The following is a 22,608-nucleotide window of genomic DNA, read 5'->3' as shown; positions in this document are numbered from 1 at the left end:
TGAGGTAGGTGTTAATTGTGATTTATGATTGAGGGAGAAACATACTTAGCTGAGTGTTTCTGCCAAGATGAGCAAAGAAGGAAAATAGTTAATATTGACCTTTCTCATTTTAACGAAGATCAGTGTGAGCAACAGAGGCTTGGAAAGCCTCTCAGAAGGGCTCTCGAATTTCGCAGAAGCAGGGGAGGAGTGAGAGATGCTGGTGGTGGCCGTGCTCTGCTGAGTCACTACTTGTGGTCTCTGCTGTGGTAGAATGGAAGCCAGACTTAGGGTCTTATCTTAAGGTTTGTCTTGGAGGTGGGAAAAGCTCAGCACATCATGAATGGGGGCTAGGCAGCCTTTTCTGGTGCAGAAACACTGTGGGCAAATGTGTGTGTTACAGAGCTAGTAGTCACTATTTCTGTGACATCTCTGGAAAACAAACTGAATGTCAGACTGAATGCCAGAATAGCCATGGTCCAGGGGTCCTGAAGCAGCCGGGCCTGTGTGTCGTCATTGAGGCGGAGAGCTGTGGTTTGACAGTACTCCCCTAAGACTGGGGAAAGTGGGAGGTGAGAAGTCGTACAGGAAGGTGAGATGCATCGTACCTCTGAGCCCTTGGTGAGGGCTGAGCAAAACTTACTCCTGATCCAAGGCTGTATGCAGTGTCTGCCATTTCAGTCTTACAGTGGAGAGTTTGCCACCACCTCATGAAGGATAGATGTAGGACAAGGGTAGTGACAGCAGAATATAGAAATAAGTGTCATCCTACTTTGTTTCATACAAGTTGCCTTTCATTGTGCACTTGAATTAACTTAGTGGGACAGCAAGTTAGCATGGGGGTGAATGGAATAACCTTGTTTGTCACTGTAGTGTGTATTGTATTTTTTTTAATAGCATAAAACCTTGGCTGCTGTCAGGCACACACTTGAAGAATATTTATCTCCACAGAGTGCTTTTTTTCTTTTAAGCTTCTGTTCCACTCCATAGTTCTGCCAATTTGATCTGTACATTAGCTTTGTTTAATGGGTATTATCTGGTAGGGTTGGGATTCTGTTTTGATTTGGCTTTTTTCCTTTGAAACATCACATTGGGATCTGAAATGGAACTGCTTTAAAACCAAACACTAGGATATGGTATGTACTTTTTTGCCAGTGTTGTCAGAGTGGCAACCATATAAAATGAATTTGTGTACTCTGTATATGCCCCAAAGAGTTTAAGTGCCATGCCGATGAAGAGTCCTCCAGGGCTTTGTGGAAATACTGGCTTAAGACACATCTTAGCTCTCTGTCAAAGCAGGAGTGACAAGTATGATGTTGATTCTTCTAAGATGGACACTGGCTTGACAGGACTGAAATTCCAACTTCCGTGCAGCCCATTTTAGAGGTCTGTACAGGCCAATAATGACTAGAAGGTGTTCAGAAGTATTTGAACTAGGTTTGCAAGAGCTACTTATTCTGTCACCCAGTCTAAAGAGCTATCCAGCTTCACAGTGAATGCAGTTAAAATCCCATGAGAGGTCCTGTAGGTCCTAAATATACATTTACCACATAAGCAAGGTGGGCTGCACTTGCGGAGAGAGACAATTGATCCTGCCCCAGTGTTGATTTTCGTGGAGCTAGCAGTGTGGTAAGCAGGAGGAGAGGAGTTAATTTTAGCTTGATTAGCAACACAGAAGGGAATCAAGATGACTGCATTGTAAATGGCAGTGGGATGAGATCAATGAGGGTAGTTTATTTCTATGCATCTAAGTGGGTGTTCTAAGCAACTTAATTTTTCTTTTTTTTTCTTTAACAGAACCAAGAATGTTAATGGATTTAGTCCTTGAAATCGTTCTGTGGTTGCAATTCTGGATACTTTAAAACAACCACCATGCAGCAACATTAAATGAACACCAGGTGCTTTTATTCTGTTCCTCAACAGTTCCTTGTTTCTTTGCTCTCTGTTACCTGGTTCAGCAGCAAGTGGCAAGTGATTCTTGGTATTGGACTCTCAGTTTTTCTCCTATTCACCTTTGTTTATATTCTGGAGCATGTTCAAAACTGTTTATGATTAAACATTGCTCAAACAGCCAGGTTAAGATTTATTGACATAAAGGAGGCAGGGAGGAGGGAGTGGCTGGCTGGTCATCTGTGTCTACTTCCAGCTGATAGTGATGTTATTGAAGTTGTGCACATGTCTGTGCAATGGCTGTGGTGTGTCAGACAGACTGCTCTTCAAAAGCACGGTGGCAAGGGACTGATATCTGTCAGCACAGTCTTTTTTCCTTTGTACAGTAAAAGCTCAAGCAAGGGAGTGTATGTAGGTGATGCACTCCCTCTGGAGCTTGGGATTCTGAAAACATCCCATGGCTCTTGAGTGGAGGACCACTAGGTTTCTCTTAGTGGGAGAGGTTTGCACACCACTGGGGAGAGAGATCAGGCTTTGGAACATGCTAATAGGGTTATGACCTACAGGAGTTTTAAGCAGGGATCCTTTTAAAAAAGACACATACCCCTTAAAAGATAATGCTCTTATATGGAAGGCAAGGAGGTTCAAAATGAAAGACTGGAAGGTGAGCACTATTTAGGAAAATAAATTCAAATGGAAATACAGAAATATAAGAATTGGAAAGAGAGTAAGTTCATTAAAAAAAAAGCCAACACCCCATCTTTTCTGAAGCTAAAACAATTTGTTTCCTGGCCCCTCTTAGCTACATACAAACCAGAGGTGTTAAATAGCTATTTAGCTTTTGAAGGAGTCTCTATGTAGCATGTTGGGTTTTGTTTGTTTATTTTAAAATCACAGATATTGATAATTTTCAGGCTTTAGGAAAAAAAAGCAATACTGATAATTACTAAAAAAAAATTAACAGATTGATCAGCCTAACGATTTTTGCAGTTACAAGACTTGATGATAAGTGATACACACTCCCCAAATGTTGCACATGATTTACGTTTTCTCTGAAGATCAAATATTTATTGGCTGGTGAAGAAGTGGCTAAGATAGGATCTAGACCTCTACAGGCTAGAATACCTGATTAGAGCAGCAGTGGTACACAGGCTGTTGTGTGCTATATAGAGTCTCTTAACTATCGTTATTTTTATGTATACAACCACACACACAACAAAATAACATAATAGGCTTGCTGCATGTTACAGATGATATCAGGCGTCCGCAGTGCTGATAGCGAAACTTTCTGGTGCTGGCAGCCAACCTCATTTAAATAAAAGCATCATCTGCTCTTTGTGCCAGCCTACTTCTTTGGTGGCAAACTTTGATATCAAGTTTTTGATGTCAGGCCACTCATTCTGACACTTAAAATACTTCCCTATTCCCCAGCTTCAAAATAAACAGCAGCTTTGTGGTTAATTTTAGATTTTAAGGACTACTTACTAAATGTTCTCCACAGGTAGCTAGCTGTTGACATCCCTGGGAATGCAACTGCAAAGTTTTTCCTCACTCTCATTATACTGAGAGGCATGATAAATAAGATAGACTTTAATTGACTGGTAGAGTGGTGTTGGGTTAAGACATGGCTTACCATATGACACACAGAAAAAAGTTCACTGTATCTTAACAGTTTGCTCAGAGACATGAAGTTGTTTATAGTAAGGATACACAGGGGAACAGAGCAGCTTCTGTAACGGTGTGGTAGAAGTGGGACCAGAGTTCGCCTCCAGGAGACTTTAATAAATAAAAAAATCTGACAAAGAAAAACCCCAACTAATATTGATTAAAAGATAGATGTCACTGATGCTGCAGATTAATTTATATTGATGTAAAATCGCACGTGTTTTTTTGTGGGTGTAGGTAAGACCTCCTAGGCTCAGATGTTTAGCACGTTGGCAGACTTGGGTTAGATCTTGCGATGCTTCAGACTAACTGTACTCCATGTAATCTGCCCTATGTGCTGCTGAACTGCAGCTTCCTTGTTTTTAAAGGCATAGGAGCGCTAGGGAGGGGAAGAGGAATTTGTTTTCTGATAGCGAGCCCTGTGCTCAGCACTCCGGGTTTGGAGTGAATGGCATATTTTGAAGCTGACTCCAATATTTTGAAATGTGAAGCTAAGTGAGGTACAGTTATAGCACCACCTCTGTGTTTCTCTGTGCCTGATGGATGGGCATCAAGTAACTACCATGTTGTCTTGGCCTGCATATTTAAAAGGTGGTCTTTGTGGTGGGCTTTAACAGATTCCCTGAGCGAAGTACCAAAACTCTGCCTTTATGGTATTTGTTATAAAAGCCTGTTAATATTCTTTTGATTATACCAAGGCTTGGTTTCTGAGATCATCTTACGTATTTATAATCCATCTGGAAATTGTCAGGATTTTTCTGGATTAATTTTAACATAAGTGTTTATAGTTGGGGTTTTCTATGTTTTAAATAGGTAAGTGAATTAATACCTAATCAGGTGTGGATTGACTGGTGTTCCACTGAATTTGTAAATAAGTGGTGATAATGATGGTATTTCAAGAATATCTTTCAGCTTTTTTTGCAGGCATTAAAGTGAATGAAAAGACACTATTAGCTGGCTTACAGTGGTTTCTGCTGGAAAAGTTTCAGAAAGGTCACTTGTGAAACTGCACATTCCTGGCCCTTTGCACTCTGATAGCTTTCTGGAGGAGATTGGAGCAGCTTCTGGTAGGGTTTTTTTGGCACTGGACTGAGCAGGATTACTATAAGACCCATCCTGCAAAGCTGGGGATAGTAGGATCTGGAAAAGTCATGTCCATAACGTGAATTTCCCAGGCGGGGTGGTTAGTTCGGAGGGAACCTCCTGCTGTTCCTGCTGGCTCTCCATTAGCTGATTGAAACACCCTTCTCAGCAGTTTCGGTGATTTCTTTCCTGTTCTTCTATGAGATGCTGTTTTGATACTCCGTGAATTTATTCCCTGACCTTGTTGTGGTATTTCGTTACTCTGAAAAAACGGCAACTACAATATCTTATGTGGGTTTTTTCCCTTTCCTGCACTGTGCTTTACTCCTCAAAAAGGAGAATCTGGAAGTGAAGCTGTGCTTGATGTCTCAAATAATTTTCGAAGAGTAAAATCAGAACATTATTAAAGAGATGTAAGGGCTGTAAAAATAAAAATACAGCTCTTGATTCTTCACTACTAATTCTCCAGTGTGAAACAGCCTTGAATGTTCTCACCTGAATGAAAAATCAACTGTTTCTGTCAGTGGTGTTGCTCAATTTATCAGTTTGCTCTGTGACAGCAATTAAAAGGTTTGCTAGATAAGAAATTGTAGGGAAGATGTGTAGAATAAAATGATTGTTGAAGTTTCACAGCATGGTACCGTAGTGCAAACTCTCCTGAAGGTTTTGCTTTTAACATCTAGCTGCTGGAGCCTCAAATAAAAAAGTGCTCATCTTCTCCTGTGCGCTTTTAAAGATGATGTATATGAACCAAACCAGCATTTTGATGTTCTTTGGGTTGGGCTTCTGGTATCTCTTTTCCTTTTTAGCCTTCCTGATCAGCCTAAGGGTGTTTACACTCTTCCCCCTCCACCACCTGCTTGGCTCAGTTTCACTCGCTACCTTTTCCCGGGACAGGCAGTGGCCGAGACCTTGCTGTTCATCAGCACTGTGAGGTGGGATGTCTGCGGAGACTGGAGGGGCTGAAGAAACAAAAATAACTTTTGTGTATGTCTGTGTGTGCATGGTGCTTGCCGGGAGAGGAATCTCAGAGTTTGCCCAAACTTTCCTGTGATCATTGCTGTCTTCAAAGGAGTTTGCTAAAATACCTATTTGAAAATCTGCCTGTGTGTGGAAGTGTGTCTCAGTGTGTTTGAACCTTGATGAAATGGCATAAAGGGAAGCCCTGTGCAACTGAGCTCAATAGAAACATTCATTACAGCTAATTTACTTGGTGCTTTTAAGAGACGTAGCTATTCATAAGTTGTGGTTTTGCCTGATGCTGCTGGTAGTATTTGTTTTAAATAGATACACTTGCCTGCACACGCTCTTTGCCCACCTGAAATCTTGTCTGGCTGTGTTGGAAACCTTGTTTTAAACATGGTAATAAGCAGTGTTAGGCAAATCCCAGTGTAACCTGTGGTGTCTTCTCATTGAAGGAAAAAATCCTTTATCGTGTGTACAGTTCCAGCTAAACAGTAGCAAGGAGCATAAGGAAAAGGTCTTGTCTGTGACAAAGAGAAATGGCAATTCTAATTTTTTCTGAAGCATTGTCCTTGTTCAGCCATCTTACTGCACTTGCTTTTCTCAAGGACAATCAGTGAATAAACTCTGGAAGCACAAAGGTACTGAAAAGCACTTATTTTGCAGCGTGCAGAGCCTGCGTATCCCATCTGAGACAACCACAAACCCACTCCTGCTCCTGCAGACATGACCTGCTGGTTGCTATGGGAGAATTGCCATGGGTACGGGCCTCGGGAAGCACTTGTTGGAATGCAGAAAAAATTTTCGGTCTTTGTTTGGTCCTCTTGCATACAGCTGAGTGACTTTGCATTTGAAATAATTAAGCTGAATCAAAAAAAAATTGTGACTTTTCTGTTTCAGGAACTTTTGAAAATTTCCAGCCTTAGAGCATCAGCATGGTGGCTGATGTGATTTACCTGATAGAACAGAGCTTTTCTCAAAATGAATGAATTGCATTTCCTTTTCTGAAAGGAGAAGGCGGTGTTTGGATCATGTGATGCTTAAATCTGAGACTGTGGTTACATGCTCTGTTTTTTTCTATAATCTGTTATAAATCTGCAACATTTTTGCTGGTATCTCCTCCTTTCCTTCCTCCCCTTGATAGTTGTCCCCTCTGCCTCCTCTGTGTTGGTGTTGGTGCTTGTGTTGCCATGTGGAAGGCAAGGTAAGGGGTCTGATCTGCCTGACAACTTACTCTCAACAAAAAAGAAATTAATTATTATTTCAGCTACCTGGTTGGACTTGCTGTGCAGTGGTTTGGATGGTACTATTGGCACGAGGGTGACATTGAGAGAAAACGGCTGAGGGGAAGAAATGGTGGTGGGGCTAAAGGAAATGCCTCTTACAGCAGAGAAACAGGTTTAGATTGTGTTAAAATAAATCTGCATGAGATTAAGTGGCATAATTGAGATCTCTTTGGGGAGAAGATTATTTTTAAGGCAGAGGAAACCAGTGGGCCATCCACGTGAATCACAGAATTTTACCCAGTTGTCCAGTTACTCATCCCAGAGAGTCCAGGGTGACCATGGGAAGAGGAGGATTTCCAGCTAACTCGGATGCATTTCAGGGAAAGGACAGAAAATCCTTCCAGTAGTCTGGAATTTCAGGCTAGTCAATACGAATTCTACTGGAACTGGGTATGAGGAATTCTTAATTACTTCAGTGTGAGTTTGCCTTTACTAAAACCAGGTTTACATTAGCTCTAGTACAGGAACGATGCCTAAGTGGTTAATGCCAGGGACCCCAGTACACTGAAGTTGAGCTACTTGTGCATCTGGCATAACAGGGCAATGGAAATAGTTGCTGGTACTTTTTTCTGGAAAAAGTTCCCAACAGAAGAAAATTAAAATTCATGAAGTAGAAGTAAGACCACTCTCTCTTGAATTCAACTAATCATTTTAAACCTGAGCTCACTCACATATGCACGCAGACAATTTTAGTTCAGTCTCAGCTGATACATGTACTTCTCTGTATATCTGCAGTGTGAGGCATGACAGTGTATATTAAAGTGATTGTGTTACAAAGCATGCAAGGCAAGTGATTTGTGAGCTCAGGGTAACTGTGAGGTTAGAAACCAGTCCTCCTGATCTAAAGTCATGTTGTGACTTACAGAATAATTATGACCAAACATTTGAATGGGTTGCTCTGTCTTTTCCATAGCGACAGAGATCACTATAGTCCTTTCTTTGCAGATAATCTCAGTACTTTGTAAATCTAGTTTTCCTTCAGTTATGTTAAAAAAAGTCACCATTAGTGTTTTTATAGCTTTTCCTCTAGTTAAACAATAGTGGATAATACCAGAGGCGTTTTTGCAGGGAGCTCTGCAGTTTATTTCCTTGTCCTGCTGCTGTCTGGCAACGTGCTTGTCTTGCTTGTCTTCAGACTGAGTGATTCATTACAGGAAGAACAAATGTGCATTCTGGGCTTCACCATTTATTTGCAGACCCTTTGCTTATCTCTTCATGAATGCAACAAATGATTTTACTGACCATCATGTTACAGATATTTCTCTGATGTATGTTTGATAAAGGAGTTTATGCTTAGGCCTTCAATAGGATTTCTATGTTAAATCTGGTCAGATCAGTAGAGGAATTGAAAGGGAAATAGCAAATGCTGAAAACTCATTACTTTAAGACTGCGGTAGCCTCCAAAATGAACCAAGCACTCTTAAAAACCTGGCAGTTATGCTGCCTGTGTCCCTTAGCCTAAAGAGATGTGTAAAGAAGAGAGTTATAATGACTCTTAAATTGCCATGGTGATAGGTACATGCTTGTTTTGTAATGTGTATTTAGACTTGAGAATCAAATGTATTTGTCTTCGTTCCTCCAGAACTCTTCCTATAGTCTCAGTGCAATTAACTTTTTCATTTGGAATGCAGATAGCACTAGCCAAGTGGATGATATAATTGGTTTCTTATTGATATTGCTTACAAAGTGTTATTTAGGGGGAAAAAAATTCTAGGGTAGAGAGTGGAACAGGAAATGTTGGGTGATTTTATTATTATTATTTTATTATAAAGGAGGAGTGAATAGTACCTAATCTCCTGTGACAGCTTTCAGGCAGCTTTCAGAGCTTGTTGTATGGTTTTATGACATTCATTCAAACTAATATTCATCTTAATTCACTTGTGATTGAAAGGTGGTTTTGTTACTCATGTTTTTGCCCACCTTGCTGCTTCAGACGGCTGTAGTTCCAGCAAAGTAATGATTTTGAGCACAATACTTCTGATGATTATTCCCATCGGGGAGTAAGGGTCTAGTTTATTTTTGTGAAGATGGAGGAAATTGATTTGGTTATTTTAGTTACTGAAATGGGGGGAAACCCTTCTAAGTATTTTGCAGTTGAAGTGTTTTGGTTTATGCTGGTAATGCAGTGAGGCTTGCTGTAGAAAAGCTGAAGTTTGGAAGAGTGTTGCTCTCGCTGGGCAGAGTGCAGCATCACAAAGCAACAAATCTTGGTCAATAAATGTCCCCAGCTCAGCTGTTTTGCAGTGGCTACAGCAATTATCACAGCCTTGTTTTTGAAGAAGTGTGAATCTGAGGTGGTAGTTCTTGTCTCAGTTTGCTTATCTCTGGGCAGACCTTCAGGGCTTAGATATATGTTAAGTGAAGCAAACTCTTACCTATTTCTAACCAAATTTAGTTTGATATTGAGTGCACTGGTGCCTAAACTTTCCCAGTTAGTCTTTTATGTTGTCCAAGGCACCTCCTTTCAGACTGCTTCAAAGTATTATGGGAATCGGGAGTGGATTTACGACTTAATGGGAACTTGATTTTCATAGATGCAGGCATGTGGTTCTTCCCTTAGCTGATTACAGAAGATGAAGAAAATTAGTTACAGGAGGTAATTGAGGCACTTGTCTGTAACGGCTGCTCCGTACAGTACCTGCACATTGATCGTGCCTGAAATGCTGGTATTTATCCTACACCTTGACTGAAAGGGTCAGAAGTATCCACCTGGCCCTCTGGTAAAATCATGTCAGGTACCTTGAAATAACTGGTAATGGTAATAGCCTGACAGAGATGACTGACAGCAAATTCTCCCTTGTGCTGAGAAACCCAACATGTTTTTGGAACTTTGTGCATGGGAATAATACTGTATTCTTCTGGGTGAAGTATATGTAATTGACACAAAACAAACTGGTTTCAGAGAAGTTACATGGGACAGAGAAACAGCTGTTGTGTGGGACTTGTTTGGGATTTTTTCTTTTACAAGGGTCTTTGTGGGCATCCTTGGTCAAACTTTAGCTAGTAATGACATAGTTCTGTTTCATCATGACGTGCTGCTGTAATTAGAGCTCTGGCTGCCCACCTTTGCTGAATCCAAGGTATTTACTGATTGTAGAGATAACTGCCTCACCCTTAAGAGCTGGGCTACTGTCTCCTCGCATCATAGAATCACAGAATCTTTTATGTTGGAAAAGACTTTTAAGATCAAGTCCAACCGTAAACCTGACACTGCCAAGTCCAACCGTAAACCTGACACTGCCAGGTCCACCACTAAACCATGTCCCTAAGCTCCACATCTACACGTCATTTAAATACCTCCAGGGATGGTGACTAAACCACTTCCCTGGGCAGCCTGTTCCAATGCTTGACAACCCTTTCGGTGAAGAAATTTTTCCTAATAGCCAATCTAAACTTCCCCTGGTGCAACTTGAGGCCATTTCCTCTTGTCCTACTGCTTGTTACTTGGGAGAAGAGACCAATGCCCACCTCGCTACAACCTCCTTTCAGGTAGTTGTAGAGAGCAATAAGGTCTCCCCTGAGCCTCCTTTCCTCCAGGCTAAACAATCCCAGTTCCTTCAGCCGCTCCTCATCTGACTTGTGCTCTAGACCCTTCACCAGCTTCGTCGCTCTTCTTTGGACACACTCCAGCACCTCAATGGCTTTCTTGCAGTGAGGGGCCCAAAACTGAACACAGTGTTTGAGGTGCGGCCTCACCAGTGCCGAGTACAGGGGGACGATCGCTTCCCTAGTCCTGCTGGCCACACTATTGCTGATACAAAGTCAGAGTGGCAGAGGGAAAGATTTAGATACTGAGAGTCAGTGGTGTGGAAAAAGTGGCAGTTGCAGCAAAGGGAGACAATCGTGCTTAACTATGGGTTTTTTGAATGAAACCTCAGGTCTGTGTTACTGTTTTGATTCAAATTGCAAAAAGTGTTATTTTTAACGAAGCACTTCCTACAATGTTTCTCACTTGACCTGCATCTCGGCACTGTTTGTAACACAGATGCTACTGGTGCATTTATACCTGCAACATTCAGGAATAACAGGGTTTCATAAATTATGGCAAGATAAAGACATAGACAAAGATGGTACCGACTTGCTGATGACAACGCATGTGTAACAGTCTTCCAACTTACTTTTCTGGTTATTCGCTTTTGCATAATAAACTGGAATAATGTTTATATGTAACATAAACATAATACATAACATCATATATTATATATATTACATAATATATAAATATATCATTCCAGGTTTTATATATATTTTTTCATATATATTTTATATATATGTTTCACCTTGGCTTTTTCATTATTTGTCTTCTCCATTTTGTCACTGTGCTTTTCCACAGTGTAAATGTAAAAACATAAATCTAGCACAGCTTCGTGTCTCCTTTTAAAACCTTTAAATAGCCTTTTCTTGCTCTTATGCAGCAGATCTTAGCAGAAGTCATTCGGTGTTGAACAGCACTCAGGGTGCTCTAACAAAGAAGTCGGTGACTGTAATAGCTTCTGTTGAACCTGGTACTATGTTTTGGCAGATGTGTCTCTGTTTCCTTTGCATCTGTGAGTAAAAGGCGCTTTGAGGAGCGGGAGAGTATGTCTGCTGCTTATAGAGTCATGCAGGGTATGGAGTCATTTACTTGGGTTTTTTACCTAACCATTTTTCCTGAAGTCTGCTTTAGGGGTGACTGTTTATGTAAAGTCTAGTGTTTCTTAGCACTTTATTTTCAGACCTTATGTAGATGAAATGCTTGTGGTCCCTGTCACTGGTTCACCACATGAAGGATGCCTAATAGCATGGGTGCTGTGTTGTCAGTGTGAGGAGCTCATCCAGGAAACCTTTGGAAAATCTGTCTTGTTTAAAACAAACAAAATTCTAGCAATGTCTTTTATATCACTGTAACCATGTGTGGCATGTGCACTCCTCTTCCCCTTGGTCTCCAATGTATATATAGCATGCATTCAGTGAGTGCTGTGGAGTCTGTGAACTCAAGCATGCAGCAGGGAGCCAGCAGTCCATTTTCTTTTACTTTCTGCTGCCTGTAATCTAATAAGGCAAGAATGGTTCCTATGCAGTTTATGGAGGTTGGGGGATGTGTATTTGTGTGGTTTTAGTTTTAACACAAACTAAAAAGCTTTCTATTCTGACTGTCTTGCAGGGCATCCTAGAGAAATGGGAATCCTTTCCCACAAGGAATTCATGTATGCCGCATATTATAACTCTGTATGAGTAGAAGACATGGTTTATATGGCCAGGGATTGCAGGATGTACCTGTCTGTAACAGGTTACCGAGTAAAACTGAGCAGTTCTAGAACTGAAGCAGGTTGCTTCTTGCCTGTACCAAGACCAAGTGATTTTGCAGACCATTAATTTACCCCTCTAATCAGCTGGAAATTTCAAAGGTGCTTAAAAGAGTTGCCTCTTGGGCATCCTTGGAAATACCAGTTAACTTCATTATGCTTTTTATGTTGAGTCTAATCTGTGCTTTCAGATTGATCTTCTTCTCATGATGGAAATGTTAAGCAGTAGTAGTAATTGCTGTGCATCTTTGATAGAAATCATGCAACCTGGATCAAATAGTATAACTCAGTTTAAATAACTTGAAATATATACAGTAATCTTAAGGAATGCATGCTCAGTTCTGCTTGGGCTGTCTGTCTTGTCCTGCTTATCTTCTGTAGAAGTATAATTCTCATAGGCTTAAATCCTGTGCTAATGTGCCTCACTCCTAAATTGGACTACCTGATATAATTTGAGTTTATCCTCTTTTGGTTGGAAAGAGGTTAATTAAGGGAACAATTAGAAAAGCTCATTAAAACTGCATTCAGGTTCAGTGTAATGAAAAGTGAGCTTCCTGTGACAAGATGATTCAGAAATCATGCTCTTCTGATTTCTCATTGACACAGTTCCCCAGTATTAGTGCATGTATGCTGATTTGAAGCAGCGTCTTGGGCTGTGCTGTTGTCACTGTTTGCATTACTGTGGTGGTTGTGATAGAGACTGGAACAATAACGTTAATCCCAGGCACCTTCTCACCCCTGAGGGAGGGGAGGAGTTCTGCAGGAATTTACAATCTATTTTACATTGCATTTCCATTTCTTGGGTCCCAGGTTTTTACAGCAGTAAAAGGATAAATTCAGATAAATTACTCCACCTTGGCTTTGCAGGCAGTGTCAATACTGGAAGCCAGCACATACCAGGCTGCAGAAGCCTTCTAAAGCTGTGTGAGCACCCTTGCATATATCCACTCTCTGATTTTTCTGGGACTGGTTCCTCACAAAATGGCCATGTACTTGCTAGCTAGCATAATCTGTGAAAGCTAGTTGTATGTCCTGGGTTCTGCTTCAGTGGATTGGGAAGCCTGTCTTTCTAAAAACGAAATCACAGCAGCCAACAAATTGTTTGCTTGTGTAGTCAGCCCAGCCCAGCCTCTCTTTCTCTCCCCTTGTTCCAGTCTGAGATTGCGGGTAAGTCACGTGGCTGAATCGGATAGCTTTGGGGAGGCTCTCAAGGAAAAGCAATGTTAGAGGAGCCTTTTTCAGCACACATTTACTGGGTTAGTTTAGACTTCGTATTTCAGGTTGACTCATGATTTTGGAAAAGTGACAGATTTTCTTAAGATTGCCTATACTCGCAGACTCACGGGACTGCCTCACAGTGTTTTGGGTGCAGGTATCACCTTATCTACCATTGTTACAGCATCAGGAAGTACGGTAGAGTTGAGTTACTTGCACCATCACCTGGAAGCAGTAACGTGTAGCAGATGTGGATCTTGCATTACTGGGTCCTTCTGAAAAGGAAGACTTAAGTGGCAGTAGGATAGAGCTCCTTACTGGTATGAAGCTGCAGTGGGGATCTTCTGGCTTCAACAGTGCTGCAAAACTGCCTTAGGGCTCTGTGCAGTCAGGCCTATTGAGATCAACAGCAGGTTGGAATTGCACTGAACACTGTTAGATGAGGACTGATTTGTCCTTGACTCAGATGTTGAAAAATGCTGAGCACCTGGCATTACAGCAGAGAATTCCATTGCTCTGTGAAAGAAAGCTCAGCTTTTCCCTGGTAAGGGCTTGAGAAATGATGAAGCTTTACTCATACTGGTATTGAGCCTTAGTCCATGTGATGCTCATTGCAAACTTATGTATTCTCTGCTTTTTTTCTGTAAGCAAATCCATGTAGCAGTATGAAAGCTTAAAATCCAGAGTAGTGGCTCAACAGCCTTGCTTCAGGTTCATCTCAGTAAGCTGTGTGCCTGCTGCTGGCAGACGTTGCAAGGCACAGACACTCTGCTGTTTTGAATTGTGCATTTGTATTGAGTCTGCAGGGAACCATGTTTAGAAGGGTTAGATAAACACAATTAGGCTGCATTGTCAGCAATGATGTTCTTATTTAATGCATTAATAAGTGCAGGTGGCAGGACCTCTGAAGTGAATTAAATGCAATGCAAACTCCTGCTGTATGTAGCAGAGTCATTGTGAGTCCAAGCTGCTGAATGCTGAGCCAGCTCATTTGAGAGATGAGGTGGGAGATGGGAATGAGCTTCCCATGCCTGAATGATAATTTTGCACTCTTCATGGCAGGTTTCTGAACGTTACCTTATAGCAGAACTAGCTTGTGTGGAAGAACCAAGAGCAAGAGAGTATGTTTTTAGAGCTGTAATAGGATGTTTCTCTGCATTTCTATCAATAGCAGCATTAAGATAAGGTGGTCACAAATATGGATTTACTTGCTTGCTGCAGTGTTCTGTGACCTGGCAGGATTCAATAATGCACTGGTTAAAAGAATTATGTTCAGCCTACACCAGCACTTACAGTGCTAGAACAACACTGTCCAAGTCCCTTTATTTCCTGCTATAGGCAAGATGCTGGAAGCCAGCACAATTACTGTGCTCTGCTGGCCTTTCCCACAGTGAAACCTGGTTTTTATTTCCTGCTGCTTTAACCTTAGTATCAGTGAAATGATCCCTGGAAAGCTTGTATTGATTGCACATTATTGTCTAATTAAAGCACAATAAGAAGAATTGCAGAACACTCGCTCTTACAGCCCTGTGCCTGTTGTAGACACTATAAATTAGAAAGCTTTCTGTTCAAATATGGAAAATGTCAGTGTTTATTTCCTTTTTGAATTTCCCAGCATCTCCTGAAGGCTACACTTGTAGATGTGTGATTTATTTTTTTTTCCCTAAATAACAGTTGGAAAGAAGTGTTATTTGGAGAAGAAATGAGGCCCTATAGGCTTGCAGGGGCCCTGTTCTGACCCTGCTAGCTATAACCCATGTTGTCTAAAGGGAGGTACTTTGAAACGAATGTATTTTAATCTGAAACCTGCTAGATGATCCTTTAGCATCATGTGCAGAGATATAAATGGGTATTAGTTAAACACTTGCCTCTACATATTGTATAAATAGTGCTGTCTGGTCTTACCTGGAGGCTGTTTGTTGCTCTGTTTTGGACTTTATGGCTCTCTTGCTCCATGTTACTTGTGGTTTGATACTTTCTAGTAACTTGTATCTTCCTTAGTTATGTGCACGGAGCTAATAAAAGATAAATCCTAGTCCTTGATATAGCAGGAACCCAAGAGTTTGTCATTATAGTTCTGCATCTTGCTTAGTCGTTGATTGAATACATGGCCTTGGGGAAATCACTTAACTTACCCAGACCTTCAGCTTGCATCTAATCCCTAGGTGATACATGGTACATGTACACTATGGTACATTTACAGAGATTTATGAATGATCAGTAATTCTGCCCAGGACACTGGGCAGAAAGATGCTATAGAGAATGGTGGACTTCTGTGCTATGAATGAATTAATGATTCACCAGTTGCATACAAAAACACTTAAATATGTTTAGTATCATGTGTGAAACTGACTTTTCCCTTTCTTACCCTTACAGATGTACTTTCCGATTCCCTAGCACGGTTATAAAGATTCAGTTCACATCTTTATACCATAAAGAGGAAGCAAAAGAGGAAGCCTCATCGCCTCCCCTTCGGCCACTTTACCCTCAAATATCGCCTCTGAAGATCCACATCCCGGAGCCGGATCTCCGGAGCGTGGTCAGTCCCCTCCCATCCCCCACAGGCACTATCAGGTAAGATGTTAACTATCCAAAGTGTGCTTTCTGGAAACTCCATCTGTGTTCTCTGACCTCAGTCTGTCAGCCCTGTTTTGTTTGGTATACTTGTGCATGAAATGCCCCATTAAAAATAACTAGTTAAATATCTTGTGTTCAAAATGAGGGAAGACTGCTAAAAACTGTGTTATGGTGGCTGGAAGTAGGGCACCAGGGTTTTGTTTAAGAGCTCAAAGGATTCAGGGAGGAAATTGAGTGTTAGTTTCACATTATACAGTTACTAGTCTATCTTTGGCAGTGGAATTAGAAATATCAAGAGCTACCTATATGCATGGAGAAAAGAAAGCAGGCAAATACTTTCTATGTTAGGACTGCCTGTTTTATTTTTATCTCAATAATATTCTGTTGTTGCTGGGTGGTGCCAGTGTTATCTGAAGTTAGGGACAAGGGTGGCCATTGGCACGTGGTTTCCTGGGAATAGAAGGAAATGGGGGTAGGATGCTGACCATGTGCTGAGGGGCTGTAGCAATCTGAATGTACATCTGTCCGAGTATCCTGTTTTGTAAATTATCTGATTCATGAATGCACAGTAGAAATAACCTGAATATCAAGTTACTGTCTAGAGTATTTTCTTTCTTTCTTTCTCAGCAAAGAGTTGATGTTACGGAGTTGCAGTGTCATCTCTTTCAACATTGAAGCTGTTATTTGAAGTAGAATAGATTTTATAGAGTAAAGTAGACTCATGGATGATGTATTAGAGTTTTAAAACGTGCGGGCCTCAGAGTAGCAAGAGTGTACCTGGTAATAGTAGTAGCCTTTGGTTTGTTTTCTTGTCTGTACATTTGTAAAAAGGTATAATACACAAACATCTTGTGACAGTTAGCACTAATTCAGTGAGTAGTATTCAAATTTATGTGGCTGAGAACGACTTCAGTGTCACAATGAAGCCAGTTTGGTTTTGCATAGATCTGGAGGCGCTTGCTTGTTTGGGTTTTTCCACCGGTCTTGCAGAGCTGCACAGATGTGCAGTGCAGATATTCTAGAAAGAGGGGGCTGGAGGTAGTTGTGGTTTTAGTCCTCTGTTCAGGCACTGCTTTTAGTTTATATTTAACCTTCTCTTTTTAGATGAAGCTTGTTGCTGGGAGGGGAGGGGGATGGTTTCTTTGCCAACATATGGTAGTTAGTTTCCATTCAGTCATCTTGCGCAAAGCAGCAAGCACAGTGTGGTTTGTGTTACTAACAGAGGCTGTATCTTTTGACTCTGGCATATGCCTGCAACTGATATTTGACTCCTGGAGAATGTTTCTTTTGCATAAGGAGAAAGTGGAAATAGTAGTGTTGAATTGTGCTCAGCCCCTAACGGAGTGTTTACTAAGGATGATTAATGATTGCATCCGTTTGTCTTGAGCAGAAGCTAATCCAGCCAAGTCTTCAGAAAACCTCAAAAGACATCTGAGGTTTCACTTGCCAAACCCCTTTTGTTTCCGAGTTCCTCTTACAGAGGAGGGGCTGACACGTTTGTAAACATCCCTGCTCAGCCCCTTCAACCTTCCCCTCTCCCCTGGCAGGGTCTTGCAGCTCTCATACCCTGTGGGCCAGGCTTTGGGAAGTGATTCTGGTGTTTCTGTCCGAGAAAGGGAATGCTCTTTGGGGAGCATTTAGCTATGCATTCTGGCCATCTGGCTTTCAGGGCAGCTCACTGCTACCTTGGAGGCTTCACAGTGGTGGGTGAGGCTGGCACAGTGTCCTCTCCCTCTTCCCAAGGGGAGGGCTGGCGGGGGCTCAGCGTGGGACCCACACCCCTGTGCCATCGCTGGCTTTGGGAGGCGGTTGCATGAGCTGGGCTCTCCTCCTCCTCCTCCCTCTCCCCCTTCTAGTATTTACTTGCCTAATTTGGTGCGTTTGCCTCGCTCCTCCCTGATTGGCCCATGGAAAATTATTGCAGTTTGGAAATCCTGGGCAGGGTGAAATTTCCTTTTTGGAAAGTGGCTCTTGGCCCCCTTTTCCTGCCTCCGCCCCAGTGCGGGGCAGGGGCTGTACCTGTGCTCCCACTGCCAGATCCAGCTCTGCCCTCCTGACCCCCGGCCCTGCTCTGCCTCCCTGTTTACATTGCAGCTTGCTTCCCTGAAGGTTCCCCCCTGCAAGTTTCTGGATTTTTTCCAGCCTATTTATTTTCCCTCTGCAAAGTGCACCACCTAGAGAGGGAATGAACTTTACTTAAACAAAACCAGACCTGCCACCCTCAGCAGCTTTGCACGGCAAGATTCCTGCTTACTCCTAGGGAGAAATGTGTCCACTGGTTTCTTAGCTAGGTGTTTTATCTCCAGGAAGGACCATTTGTAGATGTATTTTGAATGCTGTTGTACAGCTTTAAGGGAAGACGTTGGTTGGCAGCATGCTGTGAGGCTTGCACACAGGCATGGCTTATTTCTTCCTGCTCTGAGTTCAAAATTCCTTTTTAAAAAAGTCAGACTTGCATGTTCCAAAAAGGAAAAGGCCACTGTGGTTGTAAGAAATTTGTAGAAGCAGCCTGCCATTTTACACAACATAAGAAAGGGCAGAGTAGCACCAAATCCCTTCTCAGGAGATTCAAGACATTGAAAAGCTGTATGAAAACCACGTGTAGTTTGGTTAAATTCAGCTCTGCCTGTTGGGAGATATAACTGATGCACAGTTTTAGGGGTTAAGGGATGGTCTTGCAGTACATGGCTTTAAGGTTCTGCAGCTTATGTTTGAAGGATCCTCTTTGGGTGACACTGATGACATGAAGTTCCTCCCCTATGCTACAAACACTTAGCTTTACCTGGTTTTGCTGTAAGTCCATGATATCTACATGAATGTGACTCCATATATGTGTTGCAGTCTAGTCCTCAGAGTGGCTTGTGCTTGGATTATAAACAGATCCACAGAGACAAGGTGTGATGTAGGAGCCTATTCCTGGTCTCAGTCATGCTGAGTTGGAGTTTAGATTTACAATGTTTAGTTTTCCTTTTATTATCTTCCAGTTGGTGTTAATGACCCTGTAGTAGTAACTTAACTCATTTTTCCAAATAGCATCTCTCTCCAGCGCTGCCCCTCAGGGTTGGGTTTTTTTAGTATTTATGAAAATGAAATTATTTCTCTGTATATGCTTCCCTATTCTAAACAGCAATTATGTGCTCACTGATATATATATATATATATATATATATATATATATATATTAAAAAACCCCTACAATAAAAGAATACTGAATGCTGTACTATGGAGGTCAGTATTGTTATTCATATTTTACAGCTGCTACTTCTGGCTTATCTCTGCACCAGAACGACTGTGGGCTTGAACACTTTGTCTTGTACTTGTTTGTTTTTTCACTGAAAGGGCATGGATAGTTAGCTCACATACACAGTCTTTATCAGTAAAAAAAAATTCTTTCACATGTAGGAGGAAGAGCCCTTAGAGCCCTGTGAGAACCACTGCTTGAGAAGTGTCTGGTGAGGTTCTGTGCTAATAGCTAAACTGGTACATATTCGTGTGTGGACCCAAATTTGTATTTTAATTGTTAGTACTTAATGTGCCTGCTCACGTTTGGCTGTTGCTAGAAGGGTCGATACCTAGTTTACAATGAAATTAATGGTATGAATAATGAAAGATCAGCTGGTATCCTTCTGCATCTTTTGTTTTATAAGCTTGATTAGTAAACCAGAGGATGTGAGCTGAATTGCCATGGTTTCATAAGCTGTATTCTTTAAACCTTATTTTGTTTTTTCGTTATTTTCACTAGGCAAAAGTAGTTCAGTAACACGTTGCATGCTCTGATAGTGGATTACTCAGAGGCCTGTACTCCAGGAACTGCAGTGAACTTGGCTTAGCCACCAACTTGTTTTGTGGCCTTTAACAGGTCATTTAAATTCATTGTCTGATTTTTATGCCTGTATAGTGTAATTACTACTTTCCAAGAGCATGTAGTAGATAAATTATGTATTGAGCTTTTATTGCATAAAGCATGACAGAAGAGTGTGTGTGTGTGAGCCACGTTATGGTAGACGTGCAAATGCTGGCCATTCTTTGATTCAGACTTGGCTTGGGAAGAGGGAGTGCTTTTTAATAGGCTCTAGGACAGCCATACAACACTGTTTCAGAACACTTGGGATTTAATCTGAACTTGCACGTTTCCTCTAGAGGTGTGTAGTGGGAAGCTGAATGAATCCTGACTTCAGTGGATGCATTCACTCACTGGAACAGGATGCATAAATATTGCCTGCTCCATTTCATTCAGGCTTTCCTTCTTCCTATAGCACTATTAGCCATTTAACTGAAAAGCCGGTGCAGAGCTCCAAGGCAGGCTTTTTGCAGGCTCTTTTGCATTGTCTTGGTTATCCATTACTTCCTGCACTCAGGCAGAATATACAGCTCAGGTAACTCCCACAATTGGACAGGCTGGTGATTATTTTTAATCACCCTTGTCTCCAAACCACAAGCCAACTAGTGTGATGCATATACATCATGTAAGAAAAGCAACAATCTGTACTGGGCTTGGGAGTTCCTACGCATGTTTATTTCAGATAATTGACCATGTGCTGGAAGAGATGTGCCAAGCCATGTGCTGGAGGAGAGGTTGCAGATGTCACCAGCTACATGAGCACTTCCTCTTCCCCTGATCAGTATAAAATGTTCACTGAATCCACGATCGGAGTGAGCTCACTTCCTTTTGAAGAGGGGAACCACTGGAGCACAGACAAGTAATAAGAATTTCAACTTTTGTGAATAGCTAACTTTCTCTCACTGTGGCTTGTTCGACAGCTTTGTTTTTCTTCAGTGTTAAGCAGGCAGGGTAGCTCTCAAATTTCTCCTTTCACATCAAAATCCAGCTTGGTTTGGCAGTCTCACCACTTGTGATTGTTTCTGAAACCTGTCTGAAACATGCAACGTGCACGGACTTGCCTTTGTTTGAGTTACGATTTTTGGGGCTAGGCCGGGGAAGGAGAGAGCGGCAGAGGATTCTCACACATTATTGCTGATTGGTGTGTCGTGGAAATGCTCGTTTCGCAAGCCGAAGTGCTGTACTTTGACCTGATTCTTGCTTATTGCACGTAAAAAGTGTCCCTGTATCTTTTGGTGCCCCTTTTTGCAGGCTCATGAAATGGAATATAGGGGTAGTCTGAGGTTTGTGGCATTTCTCTAACCATAGTCCTTGTGTGTAGAGCAACACACCTCCAATTTGCATTTGAGGAGACTGGGGAAGATTTCAAGAAACAGATTCTCGCTTTGTACTCAATAGCGGCTTAAAAAAAATTGCCTATTCAGACAGTAATCTGTATATTGGCAGTGTTGCCAAGGTTGTAACTCTTATCGCTGATGTGTCTCTTGTACCTGCTTCACAAATGTGCACTTAGGCATTTTTCAAAGGCACTGCCCGTGTGCATACCATATCCTAAACCACGAAGCTGAAGAGATGGGTTTTTTCCTCCTTAGCAAGTCAGGTGAACAATTTTATGTGGGATCCCAGGTGATCTTTCCTCTTTGTAATAGAGGATAGGTGCTTTATCCATATATCTGGCTTAAATTAAGCCTCTATAGCTTGATCCCTACAGATATCTTTCTTGCAGAAAAGAATGAAATTAAGTAATAGGGCAACTTTCCTGCATTCTCGTACTGCCTTTCCTTCTGGGGGAATTGGCACTGGAGTTTGGGAGTGTTTCTATTCCCAGCTTGTTCATAGACTTGTAATATGACTGTAAATAAATCATTTAACCACTTGTTGTTTCACTTTTGTTTTTTCTCTCCCCCAGTTGTGAAATGTGGCTAGTATTGAGAGAATCTGGAGATTTTTACATGTGCTCAGGCAACAGATCCCTCTAGCCCGGTATTCTGCCTCAGATGGGTATCTTTAGGGTAATATAAAAACACAGAAAATACAGAGTAATGCTAACTTACGTGCAGTCTGCCTCCCCCATTTCCTTGGATCAGGGACTGCCTCGGAGCAGGGACTTCCTGACCATCTGTCTAATAAAGCCCCTGATGGATTCCCTGTCTTCCTCCTTTCCCTAAGAACTTGTATAATGGCCTTTTGCATTCACATAGACTTTTAGCATCAGCCCTGTCTTACAGCATGTCATTCCACACTGTAACTACAAATGTAGAAGCACTTTCTCTTGTTTTGGCCATGTTGCTTAATTTCATTTTGTGTTCACCCTCTCTTCTATTGGAAGAGGCCAGGAGCTGAACACCTCCTCTTGGCTTTGTTTTTATAGGCTCTGTCACCTTGCACTTCAGCTTCTGTCTTAAACTATTTGTTTCCTGTATGGAATCCATTCCATATCTCTCATCATCCTAGTTATCCCCGTCAGTACCTTCTCTGGGTCTGCTGTATCCTTCTCTTTTTGAAATGAGAAGGGACAAGCAACACACAGCGTCCTGGGTGTTGGACACACCATGCACACAGTGGTACATCCTGGTTTTGCACTCTGATTCTTTAGTTAAAGCAGACTGATTTTGGACATTCCAGCAGAAATGCAGTAAGTTGTACATATTCTCCAATAGCTGGCATTCAAAGACTTAATTGTTGCTAGAAAGTGCTGTGAACTTAAGAGGCTAGATTCTTGTTGGCAGGAGTTGAAAGTGAATCATGATGCTACAAAGACCTGTTAGGTTCTCAATAGCCAGAAGTTAAGCCCTGTGTTTAAAAGGCATTCTGCCTGTTACAT

General features: G+C 41.7%; 1 protein-coding gene across 2 annotated transcripts in view; it reads left to right on the top strand.

Moving 5' to 3' along the window:
• Positions 1 to 22,608, top strand: part of FOXK1 (forkhead box K1) — a 49,653-nt gene that overhangs the window by 11,445 nt on the left and 15,600 nt on the right. For both annotated transcript variants that reach the window (XM_050905876.1, XM_050905875.1), the window contains exon 2: positions 15,743 to 15,940. In XM_050905876.1, coding sequence (XP_050761833.1) covers positions 15,743 to 15,940 — 198 coding nt within the window. The remainder of the gene's footprint in view (positions 1 to 15,742; positions 15,941 to 22,608) is intronic.

Source organism: Gymnogyps californianus, chromosome 15 (genome assembly GCF_018139145.2).
Source record: "Gymnogyps californianus isolate 813 chromosome 15, ASM1813914v2, whole genome shotgun sequence".
Lineage (NCBI taxonomy): Eukaryota > Metazoa > Chordata > Aves > Accipitriformes > Cathartidae > Gymnogyps > Gymnogyps californianus.
The sequence above is the reverse complement of the archived record's forward strand: the minus strand, read 5'-3'. Positions and strand labels throughout refer to the sequence as shown.